At 32.9% G+C, this 27,455-nt stretch overlaps 1 protein-coding gene across 3 annotated transcripts in view; it reads right to left on the reverse strand.

Moving 5' to 3' along the window:
• The window catches only part of LOC126884204 (myocardin-related transcription factor B-like), a 454,025-nt gene that overhangs the window by 420,643 nt on the left and 5,927 nt on the right, over window positions 1–27,455 (reverse strand). For 2 of the 3 annotated variants that reach the window (XM_050650073.1, XM_050650076.1), the window contains one exon: window positions 2,314–2,429. The exons of the other annotated variant lie outside the window; for it this stretch is intronic. In XM_050650073.1, the coding sequence (XP_050506030.1) occupies window positions 2,314–2,371 (58 nt within the window). In that variant the 5' untranslated portion in view covers window positions 2,372–2,429. Of the gene's footprint in view, window positions 1–2,313; window positions 2,430–27,455 lie in introns of those variants that run through there. 3 annotated transcript variants of the gene reach the window in all.

Consider the following 27,455-nt stretch of genomic DNA (forward strand, 5'->3'; position numbering starts at 1 on the left):
GTGTCATACAGCCTTAAGATCCATTTTTCTACCGACTTGATAATTCCAAAAATTCACTGTATCTACGCGACTTGTATTGCAATAATTAAACTCTATTTAATATTAAATTAGGGCAGTCAATGAGGGTATTTTGCTCCGAATTCCATCCTACTACATCGATGTATGTACTTGATATTTTCACAGTAAGTAGGGAATAGCTCAAGAAACAAAGTTTACCCTATGCCGATGTGCTCTTTTATCTTGGGGGTGCTTCCCACCCCTTCTCGGAGGGGAAAAATGTTTTGGTTAAAATAGCCACGGCAGAGGCTGGAGAACCTAATTTTAAGCAAAAACTGTTCTATAATTATTTTTTGAAACCTCAATACTTTTAGAGTTATTCGTGGTTGAAAATTGGCCATTTTCATTGAAAAATGACACCTTTTCGGACGGATTTTTGCGAATACCTTAAAAACTATGCATCTAACAAAAAAATTATATTAAATATTTCTGTAGGTTATAAAAAAACAAAGAGATTCGTTCCTTCATAAATGTTCTAGTTAAAATAGAAAGAGGGATATGGTACGTAAGAAGAGTTTGTTTTTTGCTGCATGCTCAAATCGGTGTATTCAACTTGAAATAACAGAGAAACTGTCGATTTTAGGCGTATATTGATACTAATAAGTTTTCTAGTACATACTTGGAAAGACCTTTAAAATGAGCAATACTAAATGTCGATTACATTCAAACTAAGCGATATATTCTGCAAAAAAGTTGATGACTAATGTATTTTAAGAAGAAATGAGAAGTATATTTAACCTCTCATCCATCAGAATTTAAATACATCGCTTTCCTTCTGCAATACTTTTTACTATAGTTTTATTTCTATGTTCCAAAAGTTGGACTGGATTAAAATAAATGGTTTTTGAAAAAAATAAGATCGAATTACAGAACGCATTTTAAAATTTTCTTAAAAATCTTCCTTTTCCTCCATGTAACTCGAAAAAGATAAGAGATACGAAAAAAAGATACCACACAAAAATGTAGGGCTTTTTCAGATAAAAATTTTCTCTTTATTTTCCACTACTGTATCTCTTATCATTTTCAAGTTACATGGAGGAAAAGGAAGATTTTTAAGAAAATTTAAAAATACTCTCTATAATTTGATCTTATTTCAAAAACCATTCATTTTAAACCCGTCCAACTTTTTGAACATAAAAATAACACTATAATAAAAGGTATTGTGGAAGACAAACTATGCATTTACATTTTGGTGGATGGGGGTTAAAATTACTTCTCATTTTTTTCTCAAAATACATTAGTTATCAATTTTGTTTGCAGCATATCTCGCTTAGTTTTAATGTAATGGACCTTTAATATAGCTCATTTTAAAGGTCTTTTCAAGCACTACAAAAGGTATTAGTAGCATTATACACCTAAAATCGACCGTTTCTCTGTTATTTCAAGTTGAATACACCAATTTGAGAATGTACCAAAACACAAACTATTTTCACGTGCCATATCTCTTTTTGTATTATAACTAGAAGATTTATGATTTTATTATTTTATTATTTATTTATTTATTATTTATATTTATTTATTATATTATATTATATTATATTATATTATATTATATTATATTATATTATATTATATTATATTATATTATATTATATTATATTATATTATATTATATTATATTATATTATATTATATTATATATTATATTATATTATATTGTATATATTATATTTATTTATTATTTATATTTTATTATCTCGTTGTTTTTTATAGCCTACAAAAATGTTTAATATAGCTTTTTAGTTAGATGCATAGTTTTTAAGGTATTCGCAAAAAACCGTTCGAAAAGGTATTATGTTTCAATGAAAATGGCCAATTTTCAATCACGAATATCAAATCGTATCGAGTTTTAAAAAAAATAGAACAGTTTTTGCTTAGAATTAGGTTCTCTATCCAATTCCGTGGTAATTTTAACCAAAAAATTTTGGTTAAAAACCACCCACCAAAAAATTTTGGTTTTATCTTGGGGAACCACCCCCAAGATAAAAGCACACATCGGCATAGGGTAGACTTTGAATTAGGAGATAAGTAGAGGCTAGGCCCAAAATTTCATTAAAATGGATGCAGTAGGATAGAATTCGGAGGTATTATCCTATTCTTGCTCCCATTGACTGGCATAAATTGTAGATTGTAGATTTGTGTAATGAAAAGATTGGGGTTACATTTGTGTCGGAGGGTTTTATGGGTGGCGCCCTCTAAGCGGCTATATGTAAAACTAAAAAGACAAACCTCGTAAATAGGATGATTTTTACTTACTTTTTCGTAATCTTTCCCTATTTTTGTATTCTCTCTTCCGAATCGGTTTGGTGGACATTTGTTTGTCGCGCACTTAATAGGTACCCTTCCTGGCAGTTACAATTCATTTCTACAGGCTGTAAAATGACATACAATACATGGTTTAATATTGTAGAAATTATCAAATATCCCAATTTTAAATTTGAAAATAAAATATACTATAAAATATACTAAGTAACATAGAAATCCGAACACCTATTAGAAATTATTTAATTTTAATAAAATTTGGTATGCAGTCTTATCTTGGCAAAACCAATAAACGATTTAAAGAATTTCAGCCATTTGTTTTAGTACCGATCAAATTTAGCGGTGTAAACTAAGGAGTTTGATAGTGGGTGGATAAGTTGTCTTAAGTGAAGAGGGACTTTCTTTTCGGAAAATTGCGAATAGAGTTCACAGAGGTTTAGATAATGGATTAAGATGTTATCAGGTATGGCAGTAAGAAGGCAGATCAAGATGATTGAGCGGCACAGGACGGCGTCGAAGAACAACATCGCCTAAGGTTAATGGCTCTAAAAGACTGCTTCTCCACTACCAGGTCTATTGTAAATCAATGGTTTGCAGAACATGGAAGATCAATTAAGAGGCGAACAAAATTTATCGTCGAATTCGCAGTTTTGGCATTTTTCATTTCTTCGGGACTGGGTGCTAAGTTTTTCCCTAAATATCGACGTAATGGTCTTGAATGGTGCAAAGACCGATTGACTAGAGGCCAGGAATGGAATGGGCTTTAGGGCTTGTCTTTAATGTTGATCTACATTCTGTTTAGGGATGGTCAAACCCAGGTAAGAAGACGACGTGGTGAAAAACAAAATGCCATCACTTATGGCTCAAGGTCACCTCTAATCTTCGTCAGAAGGAACATAACAGCTCAGAGATACACAGAAAAAACTCTAGAACCTCATCTTATACCCTACCTTCAGACTCTGCAATATCCAATTTTTCAGCAGAGAATAACGCAAGGTCACAGATTGCGAGAGTCACCATGGACTTCTTTGAACATGCTGGAATAAATCTTTTGCCTTGACCCCCAAGATGACCAGATTTATTCCCAATTAAACAACTGTGCGACACATGGGTAATAATGGGACATAATGGATTGGAGACTTCTTATTTTAAAGCATCCTCTTCAAACTTTGAGAGCAATTCGGGAGGAGTTAATTAGGGCATGGAACGAGATACACCAGGTAGACATTGACCACATAATGAGAAGCAATCCCAGGTGCATCCAAGAGTGTTTTGTTCGTACAAACTAATGGAGCAGAGACTTTAACGCTGACGCAAAGATCCCCAGCCAGATAAACTCAGAGTTACACAAAGAGCCATGGAACGTGCAATGATGGGCATAAACCTTCGAGAGCACATAGCAAACCAACAAATTAGGCAAAGATCAGGCTTTTAAGGTGTCATCAGAAGAATCACGGCGTTAAAGTGGAAGTGTGCAGGGCACTTAGCGATAACATAAGGCAAGGCTCTCACCAACGTATCAACCAAATTGCGTCGAAGTGGTGTGGTGACCCAGTGGCAGGTAGAATTGCTAAACCTGTAGAAGTTTCGCAATTATGAGCGCCTTGCCTGAAATGGACGTGGGGCAAGACGAAACATGGAATAGAGGCACAGAAAGTACAACCACCGACTACGTGGACTGGTAATGTGAAAAGATTAGCGCGAAATTGGCTACCAGCTGCCCGGTATAGAGATTATTGGAAGAGACTAGGAAGGCCTATGTCCACTCACAGAAAAGCGGTTGGAGTTTTTTTCGAAAGATTTTTTGCGGTAAGACTTTTTCGGAAAGTACCCCGCACAAACCTTATGGAAATTAGCTCCCAGTGGATTTTGTTCATACTTTGGGAAAATACTCTTTGAAGCATCCTGATAAAAAGTTCTCATGGGCACAACTCAATCGTATGAAGGATTTTCAAGATATAGAAGCACAAACACGGAAAATTATAAGATTTAGGGGAACAAGGGGCTTGTTGTAACAGGGGTAAGTAGTAACACGGCTTGTTCATAGGTTATTTAACCGTTTTTTACTAATTTAGCTGACTCAATCTTATTCTCTTATCGCCCTGCAAATGACACCGTCTAGCCAGTCATCCTCCGATAGTTGCAAATAGTAGTTTTGTGCACGTGCTTCATTTGGATGAGGTAATTTAAAATTTGACTCTCATAAAATTTTGGTTATCGCTATTGTTTTAAACGGAAATGAAACTTTCGGTGTTCATTTCTTTTCTAAATTTAGTTATACTTTGATGTTGCTTAACGATTTTACGATTAGCAAGATATTTTTACAGTTATTTTAATAAATATACAAAAGTGTGCTACAGGGCATGTTGTAACAAAACGTTGGGGCTTGTTGTAACATGTTACAAATTGCGCTGAATCGTACTAAATTTATGATCTACAATATAAAAACGTATCATTTAGTTTAGTAATAGTCCAGAATGAGACAACATAAAGGAAAATCAGAAAGGGCAACTCAAGGCAACTTAGGAGGTCTAAGGTCTGAAGGGCTCACAAATGGACCCTGCCCCGATATACCATAACCAAGGGCAACTCAAAGCCAGAAAGTGAAGTCTACCAAATAGGTTCAGCGGAAATTTTAGATAATCAATGTAGCATAAAGCAAGCAAGTAAAACAGCACGGACTGTGTCATGTGTCTTGATACCGATATAGACAAAAAAAAAACATTAAGAGTCTACAAGTGGGCTGTACTAAACCAGGGATAGTTTTTACAGCCGAAAAAGAAAGTAAAATGGCTTCGTATATTCTGAAGTGCACCGAAATCTATTTTGGACTAATTACCATGAAGATGCGAAAGCTGCCTTATTAAATGTGCTGTGAAACTCAGTGCTAAGCAACTTCTTTCTTCTTGGTATCAAAATTATACGGTTGGTCCAGATTGGGTCCAAAATTTTATGCGTAGAAATCTACATTTATATTTAAGAACACCGGAAGCCCCGTTATTAAGTCGAGCAACATCTTTCAACAGGACCAACGATGGTATTTTCTTCGAAATATTCCAAAAAATTCGAATTTTTTGCAATGTTACAACCTGCCCCAATAGATGTTGCAACTAGCCACAAGCGCGGGGTAAGTTGTAACAATGCACTTTTTTTGGTAAAGTGCTAGTTGATTAAAAAATACCAGTCTTTTTAACTTTTCTTCAGTTCAATTTTATTCAGAAAGAGTTAAACTAACGTTTAGTGTTTAATTAGTGATAATTGGGAAAATAGCTGTCAAGATATATTTTATTTTATAAAAATTGTTACAACTAGCCCCCTGCTCCCCTACTGGGTATTCCAATTCCCTGAGTTACTGGTTATCTGGCAACATGTAGAAGTTTGGATCAAGGAAAAGTACTAGTAGTCTAGGATTTTTTCCTGGCTATCCAATGGCGACCTTAACTTTGACCTTGACCTTCAACGGACGTCATCTTCTAGAGTTTCGAGGGTTTTCGGCATTAAATTGATATAAACAGATTACTCATGGGTTTTTGGAATCGCTAAACACGAATATGCCATCAGAATTGACCTCCGGAGGACGTGGTGGCCAGGCCACTGCAAGGGGCGTCATCTTCTAGAGATTCGATGGTTTTCGGCATTTAATTGATGCCAAGGAATTACTGGAGGGTTTTTTGAGGTAGCTAAACACGAATATGCCACCAGAACCGACTCCCGGAGCACCTGGTTTCCAAGGTCAATGAAAGGGACCCCAGGAGTTTCGAGGGTCTTTGGTACTACACTAATGCAAATGGATTAGTTATAGGTTTTTGGGGTTGCTGAACACGAATACGTAATCAGCACAGACACAGGAGCACCTGGTGCCTAAGACAGGTTATGTTCTGAAGTTTCGGAGGAATCAAATGGATTACTCTTAGGTTTTTAACTCCAGAAGATAACCTGTGTTAGGCACCAGGTGCTCCTGTGTCTGTGCTGATCACTTATTCGTGTTCAGCAACCCCAAAAACATATAACTAATCCATTTGCATTAATGTAGTACCAAAGACCCTCGAAACTCCAGGAGCCCCTTTCATCTTGGAAACCAGGTGCTCCGGGAGTCGGTTCTGGTGGCATATTCGTGTTTAGCGACCTCAAAAAACACTCCAGTAATTCATTTGCATCAATTAAATGCCGAAAACCATCGAAACTCTAGAAGATGACGTCCCTTGCAGTGGCCCTGGCCACCACGTCCTCCGGAGGTTGTAACATTTTTTTTATATAATAGGATTAGTTTATAATTAATATAACTGTTGGGTTAAATTTTAAGCCCGCTAGCACTCATTACGGGTACTCCTATGGCCGTTTTCGTAAATAACTACCCCTGGCTAATTTTATTACCCTAACGGTAGAAACTTAGCGGTACTAGCACATTTCGTTGTCGGTACGACAAACACAAATAAGTTATAGAGACCCTAATAAACTAGTATTGTTATCTGTTTCGTATATAAACCTTCCAAGGAGTTCACTACTAAAATTCCGTTAGGTATTCCATCCCATTCAAAGCGGTATGGCATTACCAGGTTTTATGATCACTTTGCGTTTCGGTAATATTTCAATTAACTTTCCCTTTCGAAAACCCCCGTTAGGTTCGTTGCCTCCTCTTGCGGTCTGTTTGAAGCGCGACCCTATTTCAGAGGATCTATTTTTTTTTAACACTTTACAACTCAAATAACGTTACTTTACTTAAAAACGCAAATAGGTCGGTTCCTTTTGAGAAATGCAATTTTTTTGAGTAGGGAGATTATATCCCCACTTTTTTAGAAGGAAAGCATCGCAAAGATTGCGAAGAGAAGAAGGGACTTAGTGGCTGAGTATCGTGGGGTACAGACGTCTGTCTAGTATCTAATACCTTATCTACGATCTACCTTACCTACAATATATCTTATCTGAGTGATATTCACTCTCGTATCGTATCTGTAATTGGATCTAACATCCGACTAGATTCAATTACCAAATAACTTCTGTGTTTGGTTACTAAGTAAAGTAAATAATATAGAGTCAGTGCAGATTAAGAGGCAGAGCAACTGTAAGTGTCTTAATAATCCTACCTAAAACTATTTCCAAAAGTAGAGCAATCTAAGGGCTATCTACCTCAACATATCTTCATTTGTGGTTAAGGCTAACCTCCGATGAATCTCATCAGCGATTTCATCAATACAATTTTTTATTCATTAATAAAACTTTTCATTATCAAAACCAAGTACAAACATTCACTAATTCGTTAATAGCTGTGCGATTGGCTTTTTGTTTATGAAACCAAGTGCGGGGTGGTTTTTGATTTTTGAACAGTAAACGTTTGTTAACTTTGTATGCTTTGCATTCAATTTTATTATATCTTTGTACGTTATATTTTCTATCAATCATTAAGTTTACCATATCAGTTATCTCGAGATAAGCCCTTAACCAGTAAAGAGAGATTTCTCATTATAGATGCTTGATTTGTTTTTTTAATTCATAACCAGGCTCTCTTTACTGTGTTTTTAATTGTGCATGTTTTTATTATAATATGTTACTTGTATTTATTCCATCATAATTTTTGTTTATTTCTAACTGTACACCACAACACATTAATTATTGGTGCAGTTTTGATGGGTGTATATACATTGTTTTCTCTTTATTGCTTGTGTTTTTTTTTGGACTCACCCTTCTGGTGAGCCATTTGTTTAACATATTGTTTTTTATTTATTTTACTAGTTTTATTTATCTACTCATAATAAATTCCCTGATAATAAATTACCGCTAAATATTTACTAATTAACTGTCTATATCTTTTCTTGTATTTGGTCTCAGAACCTCATTATCTTTTCTTACCTACCTGTTTTCGTTTCTAAGGTTTCTTAATTTTCCCCTTTCAACCCCAAAAAGTTAAGTGGCGCCCTGTATCTCTTCTCTTATCTTAGGTAACTTTACCTATCTATCTTTTTATCTGTTTCTCTCTCTTCTCTTATCTACCTTCTCTTGTCTTATCTTTACCTATTTCTTCTATTGGCTCCCTTCCACGTTCCAAAAGCTAGTTTCGAACCCACGACTCGCTCTCCACCTACCATCTGGCTGCCGTCGCAGTGTCTCCATTGGTGACCTTTCTAGCACCATCCAAAAAAGAAGGTTTCCGAGGTTACAAGGTCAATTCTGATTTTCGTGTTTAGCGATCCCAAAAACCCATGAATAATCTGTTTATATCAATTTAATGCCGAAAACCTCGAAACTCCAGATGACGTCCGTTGAAGGTCAAGGTCAAAGTAAAGGTCGCCATTGAATAGCCAGGAAAAAATCCTAGACTACTAGTAGTTTTATTTAATCCAAACTTCTACATGTTGCCAGATAACCAGTAACTAAGGGAATTGGAATACCCAGTAAATCTTATAATTTTCCTAGTTTGTGCCTCTATATCTTGAAAATCCTTCATACGATTGAGTTGTGCCCATGAGAACCTTTTATCAGGATGCTTCAAAGAGTATTTTACCAAAGTATGAACGAAATCCACTGGGACCTAATTTCCATAAGGTTTGTGCAGGGTACTTTTCGTTGAATCACATTGACTTTGACACTGTCCAGTGACCACTACTTCAAACTCTCCTACTCTGACGATTACTACGAAGAAAGATTTTTTGTTACTTGCAACTTTGTAGTCAAAGGGTCAATAAATAGCACATAAAATCAAAAACCTTGAACAACCTACGATAATTTGCCGATTTATGCACTAAATTACAATCAATTGGCAACATTTATATCCCGAATCCAAATAATTAGTTAACAGCCGATTTCAAGGAGAGCCGTCTTAGGAAAACTAAACAAATTGCTCTAGCGGTGTATGTATATGTGCAGCACCTCGAAAAGTTTACGGGATTTGAAGTAAATGAATTTGTTTTTCGGACATTTCGGAATAGATGGTTGCCAGGTTGTCGGCAACGGAAAAATAAACAGTTGAAACTCGCTTAAATATACATACACTTACAAAACAAGGAGTTTAATTTTAAAAAATTTCCAAATTATCTGTTTGTTTTTCTACAAAGTTTAAACATATTGTTATCGGTAACTATGAATCACATTTGGAGACAAATAGTCGCTAGATATGTACTATAAAATGCGTTAAATGATACAATTTAAGAAAAAATAATAATTACCGGAATCATAGAAATAATTTTTCTTTAAACAACATCTCTTTTTGCCAATACTAACATCAAAAATACTTTTGCCATCCAGGGCCACAATCATACAGGATAGCTTGATGTTCAATTTTTCATATGAGAAAAACAATCTTATAATTTTCGGTGTATCATTCGATAATTTCCACCCTAATTTTAAATAATTACTTAGGCCAACTCTGAGTAACAATTTCTAGCACCTAGTTTTATCCCTACCCAATTACAGACATTTTCTTAGACATTGCAAACGAAGAACTCTTATTCTGGTTTTGACTCTCCTAGAAAACACACGGTTCTCTACTCTCTAAGGGTGCGTTCACTACGGAGACCAAAGGATGGTATCCTAGCCTAGAGCATGGTATCGTACTCTTCATATTCGTGAATTCTCGCATTTAAAATAATGCATTTATTTTACATAGCGATCGATAATATAGTTTCAAAAATTGGAATAAATCCTTTGTAAAAGGTATAAAATTTTATTTAAATCCCTAAAGGGCTACATCAGAACAAAACGTTTTCGATTTTATTACAAAATCATCATCAGTGTAAGACAGTCTGGATGCTAGCTGAGCCACCAAAGAAACATCGGGGTAATAACCCTTTAAATATAAAATTTATGCTTTATAGATGCATATTTACATAAACTGCCTTGTGATGGGCAAATGGCAACAGGAATAATGCCCTAAGCTAAGGTATTTAACTTCCCAACATGTGGGATACAAAAAATTGAGTTGTTTACATTTCGATGACTTTACGGCAACTATAGGCAACAATACAGTTTCGATCGCCAGGTAAAATAAATACATTATTTTAAATGCGAGAATAGGGATGTTCACAAAAAATTAAAAAGTCATTTCAAACATGTAAAACGATTAAGAAACACCCTAGGAATAATTGTCCAAAATTTCAACAAAATTGAAAAAGCCTTTCTATAAAAAATCTTTATTAGAAATCTAGCATTATTTTAAATTTCAAGAACGCTTCTCTATTGGCCTGACGTCACTAGTTGCATACCCCAAGCGCGCGCCATTCTCATAGTGTTACTGTTTACCTGTTTGACGTTTCAGGTCATTTTATTTTGTTCTCTTCTTGTTTTATCAGGGTTAAAGTGGAGTTTTATAGTGAATTTGTTTAGTTTAAAGTGGATAGACTGTTTGTAAGGACATATTTTGAAGGTTTTCAGAAAGCCGATTCGTATAAACTACCGACTGTAGTGTAGATGTAACAATGGTGTATGATTTATTGGCATCTTGTAAAAAAATAAATCTACCACAGCTTTACTGAGTGTATATTCCATATAATTTTCCATGTCTTCTTTAAGCTAAAAAAATAAATGCTTAATACTCCACAAAAAAGATAGAGAAAGTTGTATGCATGCATTGTACGCATGCATATTGTATACATACATCGGCTGGTTATTACTTTACCTTGGTTAGGTGTATTAAAAATATTTTTATTCTTCTTCATGTGCCTTGTCCGTTGTGGACGTTGGCTATCATCATGGCAATTTTAATTTCATTTGAGGCGTTTCTGAATAACTCGATCGATTTTTGTCCAAATCATTGGCGTAAGTTTTTAAGTCATGAGTGTCTTTTCTTCCGGGTCCGCGTTTGCTCTCTATTTTACCTTGCGTTATCAGTTGGAGTATACGATATTTATCATGCCTCATGATATGACCGAAATATTTAAGATTTCATTTCTTAATTGTAAAAGAGATTTCTTTTTGTTTTCCCATTCGACGCAATACCTGTACGTTGGTGTGGGTCGCCCAGGATATTTTGAGGATACGTGGGTACACCCACATCTCGAATGCCTCTAGCTTTTTCATTAATGTTTCCATTATTGTCCAGGCCTCTGCGCCATATAGCAAGACCGGAAATAATAACATTTTAGCAGCCGCATTTTTAGTGGGAGAGATATTATGTCGCAATGGGTGAAAATATTTCTCATGCATGTTGTTAAATGTTGCTATGTCCTTTTCAACTCTAGATCTTATTTCGGTTGTTTCGTATTTCGAGTTGACAACTGTTCCAAGGTAAAAAATATTTTTGAACTTGGGTATTATACATTTTCATTTCAACCAATCTTTTCAATAAATTATTAATAATTTTAATATAATATAAAGTCATACCTACATCCACATGTAGTTATTTCAAGGTTTACTTTTACCGTATGTATTATTAGAATCCCGTTTTTAGGAATATCCCAGTTTAAGGAATACAAATTTGAGGTCCCGAAACTTTTTCATTTACTCTTTAAGGGGGTAGGTGCAAAATATTGGTCCAATGCTATTTAAATTCATTCATTTTTTTCGAATCCTGAGAAAACTAATAAGTATTTTTGAAAAATGTAAATGCAGAAAGAACAATTACATTATTACCAAGGGCCGAAAGTCTCTGGAAAACTTCTATAATGTTTATTTTATTAAGTTAGTTCTTTAAGTTAGTTATTTTAAGTTCTAGCTGCAACAAACCATTTCTATTTCTGTTTTAAATTGGCTGGAACGGTAATAAAAATCTTGTCAGAACTGTTTTTTGATGTATTTACACACCCAGGAACAAAACACCACTTATTTGGCTTTATTTTTAATAATTAAATACGTAAAAAACTGCGCACATTCAAATACACTGAGTAAATAAGTATACAAAACTAGTCGTCGATCAAAGACGTTACGACTGCTGACGTCACAGACCGTAGCCTCGCTGCAGGGTACCGTTTTTCTAGCCTCCAAGAAAATCAACATTATTAACTCATTTATCTTAAAAAATATACATTTTTAAACAGTTTTATGATTGTTACGTTTTTATATACCTTGTAATCTATTGAAGTTAACTATATTTAAAAATTAGTGAACATCCCTATTCACGAATATGAAGAGTACGATACCATGCTCTAGGCTAGGATACCATCCTTTGGTCTCCGTAGTGAACGCACCCTAACTATGCGTTCACTACTTTTTGCATGCCATCAATGCTTAAGTCTTTATAGTCCACAAAAATAATGATTTTCTCAGGACACTCAAATATCCAGGTAGCTGACTACTATTTTAGTTATTGTAGACCTATAGGAAGAAAACCTATCTGCTTCCTGCCTACAGTTAGCATCCGTTTTTTAGTTACAGTGGAACCTCTATTATCCGTCAGGGCATCGGACCAAGGGTATGACGGATAATCGAAAAGACGGTTAACAAAACATTAAAAAAAATAAAAATTCATAGTACATAAATATATATAGTCGAGGAAATGAAGCATTTTCGCTCGCAATTTTTTCGTCCAGCATGGATTTACTTGGAATTTTCAGAGAAGGTAGGGAATAGTCCAAGGATCATTTTTTATATCATGCCACTGCACTCTAAATCCTTGGGGGTGGTTGCCACCCCATCTCGAGGGTGGGAATTTTGTATTACATTTTAGCCATGTAAATCGATATAAAAAGTAATTCTAAGAAAAAAATGTTTTTTACATTTTCTCCGTAAAACTAATATATTTCGAGTTATTCGCGCTTGAAAGTAACAATTTTCGTCGAAAAAATCGACTTTTTTAATATGCATTTAATCAAAAAAACTATAGATAACAAAATTATATAATTTAGTAACACAAACTAAATTCTTTTTCTATAATATCTTTAATACCAATACAAACCGAGATACGGCATGTTAAAGGTTAGCTTTTCTTGTCAAATGCATAATTTGAAATATTCAAAGCCAAATAACGGGAAAACTTTGCATTTTTCGAGGAAAACTTAAATTTTCGTTTTTCAAGTATACAATTAAACCTTTCAAAGAATAATATTAAAAAATTTCTAACATGAAAATGGAGCGACTTATGATAAAAAAAAGTCGGTACCTGCTTTTCTCTACGAAAAAATCAGTGAAAATAGCCCCCTAACTACCCTCCTAATTAAAAATTGGTCTTCACCTTTCTGTAATTCCTTGTATATTTGTATTATCAATACACTCAAGAAGTTTAAGCTATTTAAACCTAAGAAGAGGCTAAGGCCTAATTTTAGAAAAACTTAAGAAGAGAGGAAAAACGCATACACCGAAAAAAGAAACGAGACTCAGAAAATGACATATTAGAACGGCTTGAAAGCCATATGAGTCACGGAGAAACAAGAAAGTTCTACCATCAAATAAATACTATTAGAAAAGGATTCAAACCGAGAATCAATTATTGCAATGATAAGGAAGGTAACTTACTTACCAACAAAGATGATATCCTGTTACGATGGGTAGGGCACTTTCAAGAGTTGCTGGAAGGGGAACCTACTAACAACATAGAGCTGGAATACCGAAATGAGGAGCTCGTGGCAGCGATGGCATCCCAGCAGAGTTATTTAAGCACGGTGGAGAGCAGATCACCAAAGTGATGCGAGAAATTGTTTGTAAAATTTGGTCTGAGGAGCAAATGTCTGAAGAATGGGAGTTTAGGCTTAATATGCCCGTTACACAAAAAGGGAAACCAACTGGAATGCAATAATTACCGCGGAATAACTCTCCTAAATACAGCATACAAGATATTGTCAAACATTTTACACGAGAGATTGAAGCCCTATACCGAAACGTTTCTAGGAGAATATCAGACAGGATTCAGGCGCGGACGTTCAACCATTAACCAGATCTTTACACTACGACAGATCCTCGAAAAAGCGCAAGAGTTCAACATAGATATGTACAATATTTTTGTCGATTTTAAGGCGGCATATGACAGTGTCTTAAGACCAAGTCTTTACAATGCTATGAATGAGTTGGGAATTCCAAAAAAACTCATATCTATGATAAAAGTGACAATGGCGAAGATGCTATCAGCAGTAAAAAATTCAAAACGACTCGTCAACCTCATTCGAAATACATAAGGGGTTAAGGCAGGAAGATGCGCTGGCGTGTCAGCTTTTTAATGTAGCCTTAGAAAAAGTTGTACGAGACGCTAATTTAGATAGCAGAGAAACAATATTAATATATCAGTCCAAATTCTTGCATATGCAGATGAAGTGGACATTACAACAAGAACCAGGGCGAGAACTGCGGAAATCCTAACCGATCTAGTAGCAGCAGCAGAACTAATGGGGTTACATATAAATCAAAATAAAACAAAATTCATGGCGACCAACACAAACACAAGAGCTGGAAATGTTGATGCAGATCTAATCATCAATGACCAAAACTTCGAAGCCGTCAAAGAGTTCATATATCTAGGGACATCAGTTAACCCCAATAATGACATATCTGAGGAAATAAAAAGGCGAATAATAATTGCAAACAGGTGTTATCATGGTCTATCAAAGTTTTTATCTAACAAACGTCTGTCTCAAAAAACTCGTATAAGGCTGTATAGAACATTGATAGTCCCCGTTCTCACATATGGTTCAGAGGCATGGACGCTAACTAAAACAGATGATTCCGCTCTATCAATTTTTGAAAGAAAGGTACTACGCAAGATATTCGGAGCGGTTTGTGAGAACGGAATATGGAGGCGTAGATATAACTTTGAACTGCAGAATATCTACAAGCAAACGTTTGGTGGAAAAGATATTATCACTATAATTAAGCGAAATCGCCTGCAGTGGGCAGGACATGTAGCCCGAGCCCCTGAATCGAACATGATAAAAAGGATTCTAACAGCTCAACCCGTGGGAATGAGAAGACGGGGTAGACCAAAGTTGAGGTGGATGGACGGGGTAACACAAGATGCCGAGAAGATCGGAGTCGGCAACTGGAAAGTGCAGGCAAGGGACAGAACAGAATGGCGTAGAACGCTTGAGAAGGTCGAGGCCCTCTAAGGGCTGTAGCACCATGATGATGATGATGATGAATTTTAGAAAAATTGGAGTTTAAAGAAAAACGATTTTTTGTAATTTCTTATTTTTCACCTTTTAGTTAAAAATATATCCGAAAATACAGGAGATATGAAAAAAATTATGGATTACTAAATTGTAGTTTTTTTAATAGCTAAAATTATATTGTACATGGATTTTCATTGCAGTGAATAGTTAGCGAGACATAGCTGTTTAAAACCTCTATTTACGAGCAAACACCACCTTATTCGAGCTCTTTAAACCCACCCCAATTAAAAACTAAGGAATCTAACGAAATTTAATTTACACAGTCTTATAGCTCTTCAAAAATCCTAAAAAATTATTTTTGAAAAAACTTTTTATCGTCAAAAATGAAGGAGCTATGTTTATAAAATGAATTTTTTTTTTCGAAATATTCGAATAGTCCGCTTTTGGAACATGTTCAATTCATGTATAATACCACAGAACTGGTTCGTATACTGGAAGATGACTTAAAAAATATTTGTATTTGTACTTCTACATATTTGTTAATACGTATTTTTGTGTAAATAAATGTTTTTGTAATTTTTTAATTCTACTTTTCTTTCTGTATAGATCTATTAAATTATCTACTTATAAAAATTGTAATGTTCTTAAGGTTGGTTTTTAAGGATTGAAATATTATGATATTATATCCTAAAGCATAAAACAATCATTATTTTTAGCCAATCAAAACCATATTTTACCCATATTAAAGTTTACAATGTTTTTATACAATTTTTGACAATAAGGGGTACTGTACACCCCTAAAAATAATCGACGCCCTTGAGCATGTTATAGCATATGAAGTACAGGGTGAGATGATCCTAATTCCAAATTTTTATGTAAATCGATGCAAGCCGAAATTATTCTTTTAGGATAAGTAATTTTTTATATATAGCTCCAACAAGGGTGGTTTTAAGGGTTGAAATATTATGATAGTATATCTTAAAGCATAAAACAATCATTATTTAACTAATAAGAACCAAATTTTGACAATATTAAAGTTTAAAATGTTATTTTATAATTTTATACTACAAGTAGTTTTTTTAGGGGTAGTTTTCAGCCTTAAAAAAAACAAAAGCGTACAACGGCTCAATATAGAAAATGAACTAGAAGGTGAAATGAGCCTAATCCCAAATTTTTGTACAAATCGATGATGGACGAAAAAATTGCGAGGTTTTGCCATTTTTTCAGTTTCTTTTCCTCGACTAATAACTCTCAAATTGTATTTGTACGTTTTATTTGACAATATAAGAGGGATTTATGTTAGTATAGTCGAATCAATTTGATTTAAAATATTCCCAAATCTTTGTTTGTTTTATTGTTACTTCACATTTTGCAACAGCTGAATTTCTTAAAAGCACGGTATCATTTATCATTACCTATTTAAATTGAAAATTAATCCAGAGCCCTGAATAAGAACAAAAATTATTTACCTACATAAAAAATGTGGTGGTGGCATAACTGCACGTGTACATTTCAACGAATTTCGTTTGAAATAATGATGACTTATGTAGTCAATATAACTTATGTATGGACCCTGAGGGCTAGCAGAGGTGACGGTTAATAGAGAGACGGATAATCGAGGTTCCGCTGTATTAACAATTTAATTTTTTGCATCCGATTAAAAACCCAAACAGTTGACATAAAATTACAAAATTTGATTTTTTAGAACATTGAAAAAGCTTCAAAATACCGGTTTTGGAATGTTAAAAGTCAATTTGTTGCTTCGCAAATTGCAAAATAAATGAAAATGGATATTTGTTAATAACTTTTACTAAGATAAAGGCAACTTTTACTAAAGGACATCGCACACATCTTATGGAAAATATAATGTCACTCAAATTCAATAAAACTTACATGAATAGATTCGTTTCAATGTAACGGTCACTTATTATCATTGCGCCAACTCTGAATTTTCAGTAATAAGAGCAGTAATTGATATAAATTAATCTGAAATCAAACGGGTAGGTACATAAGTTAGAGTGAGAAAAAATATTTTAAGATATCCAAATTATCGGGAGTTCATAAATCTTCTAAGATTATTAAGCCTCTTACCTTGTAAATCATAAATGACAACGCACTTCCAGTGACGCACCGTAAAACAAGGGTATTTAACGCACTAATGAGAATTTAACAGAGTTGAGAACTTAGATAATCTTCCACCAAGATTTCAGGAGATTGCATTGGGTCGCCGCATGAACAACAATCTACCGGAAGCCAATTTTAATATTGGGATTGTGATTCACATAAACTGCTACAGATACATCATTGAAGAAATTGAACAAGGTAATGATGATAATGTGAATGCTTGTAGATTCAAGTGTGTATTACAAAGAAATAATTTATGTTTTGTATGTGATAGAGCTAGAAATCTTGAACGTTTGTCATTAGAAGCTAGAGTAGATATCTACATGAAACGAGAGATTTTTGTAGGAAAGGGTGCTTTATGTTGCAGTGATCACATAAATGATGACAGTATGCTAGATCATAATATAATAGAGAATTTGCGTGGTAATATGCGTAATGTTAACTTAAGTCCGAAAGAAGTTTCAGAGTGGTTTCAAGCGTTACGTCTGACAGCAATTGAAAATACTACTAATCGTTTCGAGACAGACACGGGTATTCAAGAGGACGACTTCAAAGCACTGACAAACTTAAGCAAAAATAATTTTCAAGATCTTTATACTTATTGCGATGAGGTAGTAGTTTATGATAGAACTAGAGTTATTACTAAAAAGGATTTAATTACATTTCTTATGAAATTAAAATACAATTTAAGTGACGATTTATTAAAAATTTTGTGCTCATATTCTAGCAGATCCAACGTTAGTCTGACAATAACTGCAGTACGTACAAGTCTTTGTCAACGATTTGTTAGAGAAAATCTGGGTTTAGAAGCAATTGGTCGCCAAGAATTTATTAGAACCCATGTTACAGATTTTGCTAACTCTTTGTACAATCCGAATCCTGACAATCCTCAAGCCATTATTTACATAGATGGAACCTATCTCAAAATTCCCAAATCGTCTAATTTTCGAAGTCTTCGCCAAACTTACTGTCTACATAAGGGTTATCATTTAATCAAACCTGTTTAATAGTCGGACCTGACGGATATATTTTGGACGTACAAGGCCCCTATTTTTCTGATTCAAGAAATAACGATGCTGCAATTTTACAACATCACCTTGAAGATGAGGAACAAGACGAAGTAAATAACTTGCGTAACTGGCTGCAACCAAATGATATTGTAATTGTAGATAGAGGCTATCGTGATTCTATTCATTTATTAAATTATTTAGGCCTAGAATGTCATATGCCACCACTTCTACCAAGAGGACAAAGACAGTTGTCTACTGAAGATGCTAATAAAGCGCGATTAATTACTAAAACAAGATGTATAGTTGAAGCTCGGAATGGACATTTAAAAAGTATTTTTAAATTGTTTTGTGGATTAATACCGGTCCATCATGTGCCTAATATTAGAATGTTTTTAAAAATTGGGTGCAGTTTAATTAATAAATATTTTCCACCTATTCAAATGCAAGGTGCAACTGCAGAATTGGCAGAAACAATGCAGGAATTGGCTGCATATGAAAATGTCGTAAAAGCTCGTGTTGAAGTTGACAGTTTGGACTTACAACGTATTCAAGACGATGCATGGGTGAATTTAGATGAACTTATTTTACCAGAATTTCCCATTTTGTCGTTACAACAGATTAGAGATTTGACTATTGGAATCTACCAAGTAAAACTTGCACCCAGTTACATTCAAGATAAATTACAGAGAGAAAACATTGAACATTTTACATTTCAAGCACTTTTAGAAGAACAGGGTCTTCTTAGAGCTCGTGTTTACTCTAGATTTCGTCAGGCGACTAAACATCAATTATGGATAGCTTTTCAACCACTCCATCTAGAAAATGACGGTGACAATATACCAATCGACGGCTACTACTGCACTTGCAAAACTGGTGCACGAACTGTTGGATGCTCTGCTCATGTTGCAAGTGTATTATGGTATCTAGGGTATGCAAGGCATGACGCAAATGTAAGGTATCCATCAACACAGTTATTACATTCTGTCTTAGACGCTCCTAATAGAGACGTGCATTTGAATCAGTAATTGTTGACTTTTTGAATACTACAACTTGGTTTTCAATTTTTTTATATATATTTTTAATAATTAATGACAACATGGATTAGGCCTAATAAGGAAACCATGCAAAAAAAAACGCGCCTTGCATTTTACCTCAATGGTAGTGGGGAAATGAAATGCATTATTTAATCGAAATTAGTTACAGATTTTATGTATACTTACCATACATAAATAATAAAAAATGATTAGTATTGCACAACATTTACACAGACGAACCACTCACTAATGAATGCATTATTTAATCGAAATTAGTTACAGATTTTATGTATACTTACCATACATAAATAATAAAAAATTGATTAGTATTCCACAACATTTAAACAGGCGAACCACTCACCATTGATAATTTTTAACGAACGCCTATGTAATAATTAAATATTTGGTGAGAAGTAGGAAAGTATAAATAGTTTCACTAATCCGCTTTTAGGACCCGCTGGGTTTAAGCTGCTTTGAATAGCACCCTGAGTAATAGTGATTGTATCTGACATTTTTATGAACTCCCAAAATATGATTTTGATAAACTTTAATTGCAATTTGCGCCGTAATTAATCATAATTAAGAGTTGGCGCAATGATAAGATTTGATCGTTAATTTAAAACGAATCTATTCGTATAAATTTTATTGAATTTGAGTGACATTATATTTTCCATAAGATGTGTGCGATGTCCTTTAACTTAGAAATTTAGAGTTTCACCCAAAGTTGGATATTCTGGTACTTAACAAACCCTCAAAATTTGAGCCCGATCCATTAATTAGTTTGTGTCTATTACTATAGTCCAGCACTATGCCAGACATGAACCCCATCGAAAATGTCCGGGAGTGCCTAAAAAGGGAATTGACCGAGGAAGTAATAATAAACAAGGTTCAGTAAATAAAGTAAAAATGTAGTATCATAGTTAACCTATGTAATAATTTCAATTTTTTGTTCAATACATATACAAACATGTAATCCTCATATACAGTAAGCGCCACCCTACTAGATACATAGGCACATTGAGCTATTACAGTCCTGGACCCTTCACTTGTTGCAATGTTTATTTTTATGTCAAGTGACGTTTAGAATGTCAGAAAATGTATAGAAACTGAATATTAACATAAAAAGTTGACAAATAATAGATCAGCTGTATTTGACGTTTAAAGTTTTCATTTTGTTAAAGTTGTAAAAGTTTTAAACTATCGTAATATTCTTGGTGTTTGAATAAAGTTATTTTAAAGCAGAGTAACAATATTATGAATTAATGTATTTTTTGTATGGAAAAACAATTACATATTTTGAATAGTTTCTTGACAGTAACATAACAGGGATGAAAGTCACATCTGAGAACGGACCGGATTAGCCCAGAAGCTTAGCAATTAGGTACCTACCCATGTATCTAGTAACGTGGCTCTTACTGTATATAGCTAACATAGTTGGCTATGAAGTTAGCTAGCATGAAGGATACAAATTGTGGTACGTAGGAAAAAGTAATACTAGGAATGGTAGTTCTGCTTCATATGAATAGAATAATACTTGTATTAATTTTAGCAATAATTGATAAGCAATAAGAAATAATTTGAACTATTTTAAGAACTAAGACTGGATATCAGCAGAATCAAAAAAATTTCCGTTCTTTATTTTGAAGACAGTGTATTTATAAATCTGATTACAAATAATTACCTTGAACACTGATAAGAAATAGTCAATAAAATGTTTATGGTATAGTTAGCTTAAAAATAAATATTCCATAAAATCTCCTACTTGGAGGTGGCATTCGGATTTTTGCAGATAAAGTTAGGTGACAACTTCAATAATTAGAATTGACTTATGCTCCTTCTCAAATATGACCGGAACATTAATAAAAAATTAAAATATTTAAAAATTTCGAAGAACATCGAATTTTTTCTACTTTCTTTGCTTATAACTTTAAAACGATTTATTTTGGAACAAAGTCGTACAGAAATGAAATAAAGATAATTAAATTTTGTATGATATAAGACTGGTTAAAAATGTCATAAGTTATTACCATTTCTGCAAAATAGCAATAAATACAAAATAAGGGGGCAAAATAAGCCTGTTTTTGTTCAATGTTTTTCAACCAATCTGGTTGCACTTAGAACCATCGTAACTCGCTTAAAAAATTCTTATAACATACTTAAAGTGTCCACTAAATTTCATTAAAATCGACTTAATAGATATTGCATAATTTTGCAATCAATTTTTTTTTAAGTTTAAATTTTTTAAAAACTTCCTAAAAAAAAGTAGACCGTTTAAAAGGTTGCTAATTTTTTAAAATATAAACAGGCGCTCTATCTATCTAATATACCTTACAGAATTAAAATCGAATTATTTAAGCAGTCGCCAATGTTTCAAAGTCATAAACAATTTTTTGGCTTATAAACAAATTAGTTTTGTCGCCAGGGGGGTGCAACGGCCTGCTTTATTTAGATGGACTTACCCAAGCCTTTTTTATGTATTTTGACTCGTAGAACAGGAATTTTTTGGGTAACAGTTAATCCAGATGTCGATAAGATTATTATAAACAAAGAACTTGAGGAATTACATAACAGCGATTTTTCGTAAAACAAAATATTTTTTTGTATTTCTTGAGTAATTCTAAGCAAAAAATGTTTGACAAGTTTTTTCGTAGGATTCATAGTTTTCGAGATAAACGCGGTTGAACTTAAAAAAAATCGAAAAATTGCAATTTTTGAACCTGAATAACTTTTGATTTAAAAATAAAATAGCAATTCTGCTTACAGCATTTGAAAGTTATGTCAAATTATACCGGTTTTGATTATTTGCATTGATAAGAATGAATTTTTTTATTGTTAAACAAAGCTATTTGTTTATAAGCTAAAAAACTGTTTATAATTTTAAGACATTGCTGAGGTCGCTTATTTTAATTCTGTAAAGTGTATTACATAGTAGTCCAAGTAATGAAGCTTAAAATAGGACAAAACCTCGCAATTTTTACAGAATGGATCGATTTGCTTGAAAATTTGAGAATAAGTAGTGGATAGTCCAAGGATCAAAATCTATATGATGCCAATGGGCGTTTTTATCATGGGGCGCTTTAAAAGGCGCTTTTACCATGGGGGTGGTTGCCACCCCATGTCGGGGGTGAAAATTTTTTATTATATTTTGACCGCAAAATTTGGTAAAAACATTCATTCTAAGCAAAAAATGTTCTATACATTTTTTTGATAAAATTAATAGTTTTCTATTTATTCGCTATCGAAAGTGTTAGTTTTATATTAAAAAATTGATGTTTTTAATCAGTTTTCTGCAAATAACTCAAAAAGTTTTTGTTTTATCAAAACCACTTTGCTTAAAAAAAATGTACCTTTTGAAAAAATCAACAAAACCGTGTTTTTAAATTTTCTTTAAGGTGATACAGTAGCGATCAACAGGTAGCCAAAACGCGTTCCAAGATTGCGGCTGTAATTTTGAATATTTTTTCGAGATATTTGGCACACGTATTCGTAATATAATAAAGAATGGCGGTACAGAGCCCAATTTAAAAAATATATTAATATGTGGAAATTACTCTGTAATTAAATACAATATTAAAAAAACGAGCCTGTACCGCCATTAAGAACAAAAAAATACACTTTCTTCAAATAAACTTTTTTATCCGATGCCTAGATTTTGTGTCATTTTGGAACTACTAATGAAATAAAAAATTTTAGTAGTTCCAAAATGGCACAAAATCTAGGCATCGGATGAAAAAATTTATTTGTATAAAGTGTATTTTTTTGTTCTTCTTAATGGCGGTACAGGCTCGTTTTTTTAATATTGTATTTAATTACAGAGTCATTTCCACATATTAATACTTATATTTTTCAAATTGGGCTCTGTACCGCCATTCTTTATTATATTACGAATACGTGTGCCAAATATCTCGAAAAAATATTAAAAATTACAACCGCAATCTTGGAACGCGTTTTCGCTACCTGTTGATCGCTACTGTTTCCTCTTAAGACCGATAGTAATCGAGCTATACTTTATTATATGTTAGGTCTTCTTCGGCAAATGCTAAATACTGTAGTTTCAAAGTCAAAAGACGGGAAAACTATGCATTTTTCGAGGATCACTTGTTTAAACTAATTTGAAGTATTTAAAAATATCTATCTTCAGAAAAAAAAGTCTTTAGCTCAAAAATTAGGTGGCTTATAATGAAAAGAATGTCAGACCCTATATTTTTCAGCGAAAAAGTGATCGAAAGCAAACCCCTAATCACCACCCTGATTAAAATTAATCATTGACCTTATTTCGTCTTCTTTACTTATGTATTATTAATAGGTTCTAGAAGTTTAACTGGTTTAGAATGATTAGTTTTTAAAAAAATGGAGTCAAAAGCAAATATCGAATTTTTGAAGTTTGGTAAAAAATTCCCTTTTCTTCAGAATAGAAAGATTATCATCAGAGATACAAAAAAATATTTAAATATAAAATTGTAGCTTATTTAATTCCCAAGAATTTGGTAAAAATTGAGTGAGCTATTGACAATTAAATCTTGTAATAACATGCAAAAATCACCTTTACCAACCCTTTCAAAGTCACCACTTTTTGCGACTGAGGATTTTAAAAGGATTTGATATTAACAGTCTTATAGATCTTGTAAAAATCTACCAAATTATTTTTTAACAAACTTTCTAAGATAAAAATTAAAAAGGTTACGATTAAAAAATCAATATATTTTTTTCAAAAAAAAAAAAGAAATCCAATTGGAAGCATAATAATATAAGTTAGCTTTGCTTTTAGTCATTGGCCATATTACCTAACTAAGAAGACCTAACATATAATAAAGTATAGCTCGATTACTATCGGTCTTAAGGTGATACAGTAGCGATCAACAGGTAGCCAAAACGCGTTCCAAGATTGCGGCTGTAATTTTGAATATTTTTTCGAGATATTTGGCACACGTATTCGTAATATAATAAAGAATGGCGGTACAGAGCCCAATTTAAAAAATATATTAATATGTGGAAATTACTCTGTAATTAAATACAATATTAAAAAAACGAGCCTGTACCGCCATTAAGAACAAAAAAATACACTTTCTTCAAATAAACTTTTTTATCCGATGCCTAGATTTTGTGTCATTTTGGAACTACTAATGAAATAAAAAATTTTAGTAGTTCCAAAATGGCACAAAATCTAGGCATCGGATGAAAAAATTTATTTGTATAAAGTGTATTTTTTTGTTCTTCTTAATGGCGGTACAGGCTCGTTTTTTTAATATTGTATTTAATTACAGAGTCATTTCCACATATTAATACTTATATTTTTCAAATTGGGCTCTGTACCGCCATTCTTTATTATATTACGAATACGTGTGCCAAATATCTCGAAAAAATATTAAAAATTACAACCGCAATCTTGGAACGCGTTTTCGCTACCTGTTGATCGCTACTGTTTCCTCTTAAGACCGATAGTAATCGAGCTATACTTTATTATATGTTAGGTCTTCTTCGGCAAATGCTAAATACTGTAGTTTCAAAGTCAAAAGACGGGAAAACTATGCATTTTTCGAGGATCACTTGTTTAAACTAATTTGAAGTATTTAAAAATATCTATCTTCAGAAAAAAAAGTCTTTAGCTCAAAAATTAGGTGGCTTATAATGAAAAGAATGTCAGACCCTATATTTTTCAGCGAAAAAGTGATCGAAAGCAAACCCCTAATCACCACCCTGATTAAAATTAATCATTGACCTTATTTCGTCTTCTTTACTTATGTATTATTAATAGGTTCTAGAAGTTTAACTGGTTTAGAATGATTAGTTTTTAAAAAAATGGAGTCAAAAGCAAATATCGAATTTTTGAAGTTTGGTAAAAAATTCCCTTTTCTTCAGAATAGAAAGATTATCATCAGAGATACAAAAAAATATTTAAATATAAAATTGTAGCTTATTTAATTCCCAAGAATTTGGTTTGCAAAAATTTTCTCTACGGTAAAAATTGAGTGAGCTATTGACAATTAAATCTTGTAATAACATGCAAAAATCACCTTTACCAACCCTTTCAAAGTCACCACTTTTTGCGACTGAGGATTTTAAAAGGATTTGATATTAACAGTCTTATAGATCTTGTAAAAATCTACCAAATTATTTTTTAACAAACTTTCTAAGATAAAAATTAAAAAGGTTACGATTAAAAAATCAATATATTTTTTTCAAAAAAAAAAAAGAAATCCAATTGGAAGCATAATAATATAAGTTAGCTTTGCTTTTAGTCATTGGCCATATTAATTCTTCTTTATTTATGTATTATTAATAGATTTTAAAAGTTTGACTGACTTAGAATGATTAGTTTTTAAAAAACTAGAGTTAAAAGCGAATAACGACTTTTTGTAGTTTGGTAAAAAATGCCATTTTCTTCAAAATAGAAAGATTAGCATCAGATATACGAAAAAATGTTTTAATATGAGATTGTAGATTATTTAATTCCCAAGAACTTGGTTTGAAAAAATTTTTTCTACGGCAAAAATTGAGTGAATGGTAAATGAGTATATATCGAAAAACATTGATTTTTTCTATATAAAACTAACACTTTCGATAGCGAATAAATCGAAAAGTATTAATTTTATCAAAAAAATGTATAGAACATTTTTTGCTTAGAATGAATGTTTTTATCAACTTTTGTAGTCAAAATATAATAAAAAATTTCCATCCTTAAGATGGGGTGGCAAACGACCCCATTGTAAAAGCGCCTTTCGGCATCATATAGATTTTGATCCTTGAACTATCCACTACTTACTCTCATATTTTCAAGCAAATCGATCCATTCTGTAAAAATTGCGAGGTGAACTGCTTCGGTTCCTGGACTATAGGTAGAGAGCCGCTTTATATGTAAAAAGATTAGCCATCTTCTAAATGGTCTACTTTTTGTTCAGAAAGTTTTTAAAAAATTTGAACTTTAAAAAAAAATTAGATTGCAAATTTATTATGCAAAATCCATTAGGTCGATTTTAAAATGAAGTTTGTAGACGGCTTAAGTATGCTATAAGAATTTTCTAAGCGAATTACTAAGGTTCTAAGTGCCACGGAAGTGGTTAAAAAACTTTGAATAACAACAGGCTTATTTTGCCCCCTTATTTTGTATTTATTGCTATATTGCAGAAAGGGTAATACTTTAAGACATTTTTAAGCAGTCGTATATCATACAAAATTAAATTGTCTTTATTTTATTTCTGTACGACTTTGTTCCAAAACGAATCGTTTTAAAGAAAGTAGTCCTGGTCTACAGTCCTGGTCTACAAAGGAATAATTGTGAATAAAGTCAGCTTAGAAAATATATTTGATTTAGATTTTGGTGAAATTTCAATAACTTTTTAAAATGAAGAGAGGTTTACCCTAATTCTTAGAAAACTAAATAATCTCGCGCCTTCTGCCTCTTTGATAGTATCTCTCCATATCCATCCATCTCACCTAGTGATGTTAGAAGAGAATATTCTCAACAGAATATTCTCGAGAACAAGAATATTCTCGAGAATATTCCCGGCCAGAAAATTCTCTCGAGAATATTCTCGGCAAAATTTTTCTATATTTTTAAAAACCGAAACAAAAATAAAAACTAGATACGGGTCAAATTATGTGTCATTTAAAAAATATGTAGGTATATAGTTTTTGCCAATCCCATGAACCACTAGCAAGGTAGTTGATAGTGTCAATATTTATTGTTTTGGTGCAATATTAACGTGCAAATATTTAGAATGGTGTTCATTTAAGCAGAGAAGAACAAGTTGAGGAAACTGAGTTTGTAGATAATTTAGCAACTTTAAAATATGGTGATGAGTCGGCTGAAATAATGGCAGATTTGGCACTTTATCTGTCTAAGGAGGGATTTTTGGAAAGCCATACGTTGTAAAATCAATTGAAAAACTAGACTTAATCATATGGTGAAAAGGTACATGTTTCGGAACAAAATTAACTAAAATAGTAGTTGATATATTATTAAGCATGCTTTCATCCAGTGCAGTGACTGAAAGAAGTTTCAGTAC

This window comes from Diabrotica virgifera, chromosome 5 (assembly GCF_917563875.1).
Source record: "Diabrotica virgifera virgifera chromosome 5, PGI_DIABVI_V3a".
In the NCBI taxonomy this organism is placed as follows: Eukaryota; Metazoa; Arthropoda; class Insecta; order Coleoptera; family Chrysomelidae; genus Diabrotica; species Diabrotica virgifera.